Source organism: Anneissia japonica, unplaced genomic scaffold (assembly GCF_011630105.1).
Source record: "Anneissia japonica isolate Jap-2015-1 unplaced genomic scaffold, ASM1163010v1 scaffold287594_len27631_cov147, whole genome shotgun sequence".
Classification (NCBI taxonomy): domain Eukaryota; kingdom Metazoa; phylum Echinodermata; class Crinoidea; order Comatulida; family Comatulidae; genus Anneissia; species Anneissia japonica.
The window spans coordinates 20,958-27,637 of NW_022718162.1; the positions used below are offsets into that span (position 1 = coordinate 20,958).

The window sequence follows — 6,680 nt, forward strand, 5'->3', positions numbered from 1 at the left end:
GTGCACGCATGTTGTTATATCGGTAGACTATCGTCAAGCAAATTATATGGACGCCTTGTGAAATTTGATGTAGTTCGGTATACTTTGTTTATTCGTTGGCCATTCATTACCGATTTGTTAGACGAACACCTGTCTCTTATACACATCTAGATGTGTATAAGAGACAGTCATAACACTCAGTGGAATTGTACATAATTATTCAACAAAAGAGATTTTTAATCCTAGCATAAAAGAAAATAGCACCATGGACTGCCTGCGTATTGTTTCAATGCAAATTATAATCAGAATTATTCATTCATTCTGATGGTATACTTTATTTAAAATTTCACCAACATGCAAATAAAAACAATACAAAGATTCACAGATTTTCTGTTGTGATTTACTATACAGGTATAGTACTGTGTTAATATACAAAATGTGCAATTTCGAAAGGGCATGCCATACAGTATAAAATTGCTCAGGTTAGAGCAGCCATCACCAAATTTATAGGGAACCTTCTTAAATAATGTTAGAGATATTATGATGTGTAAGCTTCCTTATAAGTTTGGCGATGGGTGCTCTAGATGCATTATGATGTAATGGCCCTGTCACATAGTAGCGAATAGAGCTAACGTATATTTCTAGCATACTGATTTCTTTACTCAAAATGACATGTTCAATAACACTCAAATTATTGGCAATAAACGAACATCCTTACGCATAAGACGAACACCCAACAAATAAGGAATGAATGCTGATTGTACAACTAGCGTCCATATTAATAAATGACAGCGCATTATTAGCGTCCGCCCAACGAATGTTGAGTTTACATAACAAATGTTCGTCAAGCACATTATATGGACGCCTTGTGAAATTTGATATAGTTTGGTATACTTTATGTATTCGTTGGTCATTCGTTACCGATTTGTTAGACGAACACTATGCATACGTTATACATCCACTATAGCAAAGTTTCAAATGGGTTTGACGTATTTGGACGAACAACGAACGGAGAGAAAACGTCAACCCAACATGCCAAACGTTCAAACAGCGAGTGCTCCCCGTATACATAGTGTATTAAGCACAAAATTGTAACACGTTCAAAATTTTGAACATGTCCAAAATTTAAAATTGAACCCACCGTACCTCTGCAAACCCTTACAAACAGCTAACGGATAAAACGTACTTCAAACGTGTCGCAAACAAATGTCAACCTACGCGAACGTAAACCAAAATTTCCATAAACATCGGCATACGTTCACTCTATTCGCTACAGTGTGACAAGGGCTTTAGAAGAAAAAATATATTAATATATTTTATATTTAACTTTAAACTTCATAATCTATAAATTTTTATGGTTGATTTGAGGAGTTAGCATTTATTACTGAAGTTATAGAGCTATTTAAAATGACACTAAAACCAACTCAATACTATACTTACTGAGATACGGTCAATAAAACGCGTAAGGTATCACTGAGTAGGTCAAATTTGTTAGCACGCAACTCACTAATTAGGAGGTCTGGAGCTAACATTTTTCATTTCTAATATAATAGGGTAGATTTAAATTTTGCAGAGATTATGACCTCTGTTACCAGATACAAAAGAAATAAAGTTCCGTTAAATTTAAAGAATCTTTTGAGGGCTTTCTATACTTTAAAGAAATGTGTTTAAACAAGTTAATATCACAGAGCATATAATTAATTGTGCTTGGTGTGCAACTGGATTTAAAACATTTGGGTACCCACAGAGGTCACTAGTCTTCTACCACTGATTATTTTATTACCTGCCTTTTTACATAATCCAAGGATTGCTTTTCTATGCACATCAGGTTGTTTAGGATGTTTCATTTTAATAACAGTTCATCATTAACGCTACCAAAAGAGGTATCGGCGAATCTATTTAAATCATTTGTTGATTCCAAATAAAGGCCCGGTCCTACCATTTAAGTTACCAGCAATAAGAAAACAGCCTAGCTTAGTGGAGCGGCTTAAGTAAGTTTCAGGGACTGTAAAAATATCTTCGCTTTGGTGTATATAAGTCATTATTGTTACCCTGGAGGAAAGAGAAAATCACCCCTTGTTTTATCTAAGTTGGTACACCATGACACATGTTGTACACAGGCTAAAAGCTAAAATATCTCTTCCAGAATAAAGTGTACTATAACTTGTATTTTATAGGAAAATCAGCTTTCAATAAAACCAGGAAACAAGAACGCACACAATTTTAACCAACGGTGCCATTTCTGCCATATATGCTCAGTAAAGGTTCATATTATCACATCTGGGTTAATATAAGAAAAAAGAACATTAATAAATCTACAAAATCGTAACTAAAACAAGAAATTTTTCTTATGCATTGCTCTACAACATATAAGTTTTAGAGCAATGGACAAATGCTGCACAACTCAATCATATGCAAGTTCCCACTTCAGTGATTTTGAAAATGTAGTCTACTCACAAGTGCATTTTTCTGTTCTTCATTTCCTGGTAGCATATCTTTGTGAGTGCCGACAATATACACTGGTGGTGATGATTGCTCCTGTTCCCGAACCGTTGGGTTTTCAGTTGTATGTGAGTAGATCGACTGCAACCAAAAAATGATGAACTCCAGGTATGTCATACGACATTCAAAAGATGAGACCTGTAAGTATAAAATAAGCAAGCTAAAGATTGTTGATTGTTGCTCAGACTCCTAAATTATGGTAATATATAGCGATAAACTGTAACCATCTTGCGGCAGGGATGTCGTTATGCAGGGCGGAGGTGGGCGGTGCCGCCCAGTCTTGACGTCTTGCGCCCATCCTAAAGCTATTTTTAAGGCCTTCCGCCCAGCCTCATACAAATTCTCCCGCCCACTTGTAAAATCATGAAAAAACACAAGTTTTTGCTCAATAACCCGTATATTCCCATGTATAAGCCGCAAATTTTATACGCGATTTTCCGCCCGAAGTTTATGGTGCGGCCTATACACCGGTCGTTAACCTACTCCCAAAGAGCTCAGATCGCGAGTCGCAGCGAAAATCAGGCGCCGTCTGTCTATTTTGGGCCCATTCTAGCCCAATTAATTAGCTTAGGTTTTGAAGGCCTAATATTTGTAATTATACTCACTACAATGCTGTACTAGGATTCCTACTACATTTTCTATGACATTCAAGCAATGGTTTGGGTTGTTTAAATAATTATTTTCATAATTACGTTCACTCATAAATAATTTTGAAACACGCTGTTTCTATTCAAAATCACTTCGTATCGCTCAACAATAAACAAACTACTTTTCGTAAGTGTGGTCCTCGAGGTCACGCACTTCCATTTACGATTTCACAACAAAACATGTGGGCTGGTGAAACTTGCTGTTCAACGTCTGATTCCTGGTGGCTTGTACCATTATAGGGAAGAATAATGATACCGCTATTTCGGAATAAAAGCTTGTGAAATTAATTTATGCTATAAAAACACGAGTTTTCTTAAAGTTGTAATAATTATTTTACTGGAAATTAATTGAACAAAGGCATATGTCATCTGTGCATGTGTGAACTTTGTATCATTTCTCCAGTTCTGTTTTTTGTTTATAAACGTGGTGCGTGATGGTGCATGCTTCGCACAGTGGGCTGTGAGTATTGATGAATTAGGCCTAAAATTACCAATATTTTTAGCCTAATACTGACTGTTATTAGTCACCATAATAATAGAATGATAGCTTAAAATAGCTAAATATATATACTCAATAAGTATTATTTTATTAGATTTTATTGAACTTAAACTAAATTGATGTTTAAAGTTTGATGTAGCACGACCGTCTAGCAAGAAATGGGGATTTCCCTAGAGCTGACTAGCGGAAAAATATGTTGTTTCATTGTGGTAGCCAGAAGTTTTCCAAATGTTTTTTGTTTAGTAATTAACCGAAAAAGATGAAATTTCTTTATTTGAACATTAATGTCAGTGTTTCAAAATAATTAAAAACTTAACATTTTCTTGGATGATTTCTAAGACACGTTGAATGTTGTTGCGTTTGGTCGCATTGCAATATACAATATTTAAATACTCTGCAAATTTTACTAAATAGACTAAATAGGTAGAATTGTACTTTCGGTTAATATAATGATTCCTATAAATGAAATAATGAACATACTTAAATGAAGTAAACTCAATGAAAGACGGAGAAATCAGTAACTCATAATTATTTATAAGTGTATGCACCATCATATCTTTTGTCTATGCTTGTCTTTAATGAAAATGAATGAAATAACCTACCAGGAAAACTGCAATCATATGAGTTTGGATATTTTCAAAACTGCTATTTCTTAGGTGTAATTTTGCCCTACCTGACGTGGAAATGTACTGAATACTCAGTACATTTGAAAACAATTGCGAAAAAAATCACAAGTTGTTCTCGGGTGGGACTCGAACCCACGATCTCAGATCACTAGCCTGGCATCATACCTCTAGACCACCGAGCTTGCGTCTGATGGCCAGGGTTGAATTCGAGTCCAAGTAAGCAAGGCATAAAAGGAGAACACTTGTTTGAAAAAAACCAAGCAACGTGCAGAGTGGGGGCAGAATTTACATTGTGGTGCCATTACAGCCGAACAGACTTGTGTGACAGAGCTGTAGCTCACATAGAAGCCGACACATGAGGCGTGCAAACAGAACATAAGCGAGCAAATAAAACTCTTTGTAAAACTGGGTTTATATGGAAGTGATATTGTTTTAAAAAATGGTTATTAAAATTAAATGTCATTTTTGGAAAGGCTCCCATCCCCAAAATATCGTTTTGTGACGGGGATGATGACAAAAGTCGTAAAAAATAAATTTGGAATTCACTCATTCACTGTACAATAAAATACAAATTATAAACTTGAGCATAGAAATTATTGAAATCTTTTTGAAGAAATTACCTTACTACCTAAAGGACAACCTAATCTTGCATTTCATGTGCACCTCAATATTTCCAATACTAATTTCACGATAAGCCCTTGAAAGTAGTCCAGGGGACGTAGCCTTCTGAAAATGACAATGGGTTTCAAAGGCATATTTAATAAATTTCAGTGTCTATTAATATGTATAATATATACATATAATTTTTTTGGAATTTTTTTTCTCTGGTAATAGAGACGAATTGTGATTTTTCACTCCGGGAGGGCGACAAGACCTCGCCAATGGTGGGATGTAGCCCTGCCTAGCCTCCTCCCCCACCCTAGCGCCGCCACTGGGCTAGACCAGCCCACTGCATTTGGTTGTTGTCAATCATAATCTGTACTCTGGCAGCTTGCTCTATGGCATTATGGTTCTAGAACTGATGAACATACACTTATATAAAATATACAAACACGTACAATACATATACATATATACCCATAATTTGGTATGTTCAGTACATTTAAAGAATCCTAACTTTATTAAGATTTAAAGTACTTTAGTAGGTTACCTTTTCGCCTTCTAGCACAGGAACAGGTTTGTGGAGGTCGTGACGGAGATCAAAGCACAGAATGTATATAGCACGAGATACCAGAAACATCTGAACAAAATACACAATGAATAAAATAATACATACAAACTGTTGAACTTCTTATCAAACAAATACTTAATGAAATTCAAAAGTATAAAGCTTTAACACTTTTTTTTAGTTGTAAGAAATGTTAGTCTCTGCTAGGAATTGGACACACAACCCTGACATCAAAGGGACAGCATACTTCATCAATCTCAATAAATTACAAAAGTGATTAAAATTCTGGCTATAATACCTGGTGAGTAATATAGTAAACATCTTGTCCAGCAAAGTCCCAGATGCTGAGAGTTAAGTCATCAACTGTCTCCTCTAACCCTTCATTTTGTCCTTGCTTTTCAATTCCTTGGATGATTTCTAAGACACGTTGAATATCCTCTTTAATAACATTTGGTGGTGTTGATGCTGCAATCTCTTGTGGAAACGTTTTCATCATATTATGCACCTCCTCATACGAAGTTGAGGCACCTGTCAAAATGAAGCAATATGTTAAAATTTTAAAATTTCTTCTCCTGAATATATGAGAAATTAATGCATAAATAATAATAGCACTCAAATAGGAACAAGTTCTAATAATCGTATTAAGCATAGCTCATCAAGAAAAAGTTCCTTAATTCAGTTGAATAAAAACTAGTGCCTCTGGCAGGATTTGAACCAGCAACCTCTCGCTGTGAAGGTGAGTTTCATATCCATTAGACCACAGAGATGTATGTGCAGTTCTAACCTTCAGGCACTTTCATACAACTGATTGAAATGCTCACATTCTGAGTATACATATTGTGGTAGTACACAGCAGTGATGGCAATGCTTCAACTTGCCATCACTCACACTTATTTTTATTATCTAAATTATTGGTTGCCATCCCATGGTAAATCGCGAAAAAAGAAATCCACTCCGACTGTCGGCCTACATTTTATGTAATTAACATCTGATCTAATATATTACGTACCTAGGCCTATGTGGTTGGCTACGGATAGCTAAGTGTAGAGTACGAAAAGCTAAAAAATTCATATATGTAAAGGAAAATCATCCTAGAGCAATGCTGAAAAGCTACCGTCTCAAGAGAACAAAAATTCCATGTGGGACCTTGCTATCATGTATCTAACGGCAACGTCCTCGTCGTCAACCACACCACAGTGCGGCAACACGAAATGTGCTGTACATACACTCATCATCGCTACTAACTGATTTGAATGTGT

The 6,680-nt window shown here is 35.6% G+C and overlaps 1 protein-coding gene across 1 annotated transcript; it reads right to left on the reverse strand.

Annotated features, from left to right (window-relative positions):
• Positions 1 to 1,178: 1,178 nt before the first annotated feature.
• Positions 1,179 to 5,945, reverse strand: LOC117110452 (probable serine/threonine-protein kinase pats1). The gene is made up of 4 exons (XM_033253160.1): positions 5,720 to 5,945; positions 5,404 to 5,493; positions 2,437 to 2,619; positions 1,179 to 1,266 (listed from the first exon to the last, which is right to left on the reverse strand). The coding sequence occupies exons 1-4, from the start codon at positions 5,915 to 5,917 to the stop codon at positions 1,243 to 1,245; spliced, it is 495 nt and encodes a 164-aa protein (XP_033109051.1). The 5' UTR covers positions 5,918 to 5,945; the 3' UTR covers positions 1,179 to 1,242.
• Between the last annotated feature and the right edge of the window lie 735 nt (positions 5,946 to 6,680).

Bases quoted from the DNA above. Each gene is read 5' to 3' on its own strand.
- LOC117110452 (XM_033253160.1), bottom strand. From the start codon at position 5,917: ATGATGAAAACGTTTCCACAAGAGATTGCAGCATCAACACCACCAAAT. The intron at 5,494-5,719 runs GTATTATAGCCA...TATTTTGTTCAG, and splicing joins TTTACTATATTACTCACCAG to ATGTTTCTGGTATCTCGTGC. The intron at 2,620-5,403 runs GTAACCTACTAA...TTATACTTACAG, and splicing joins CTGTGCTAGAAGGCGAAAAG to GTCTCATCTTTTGAATGTCG.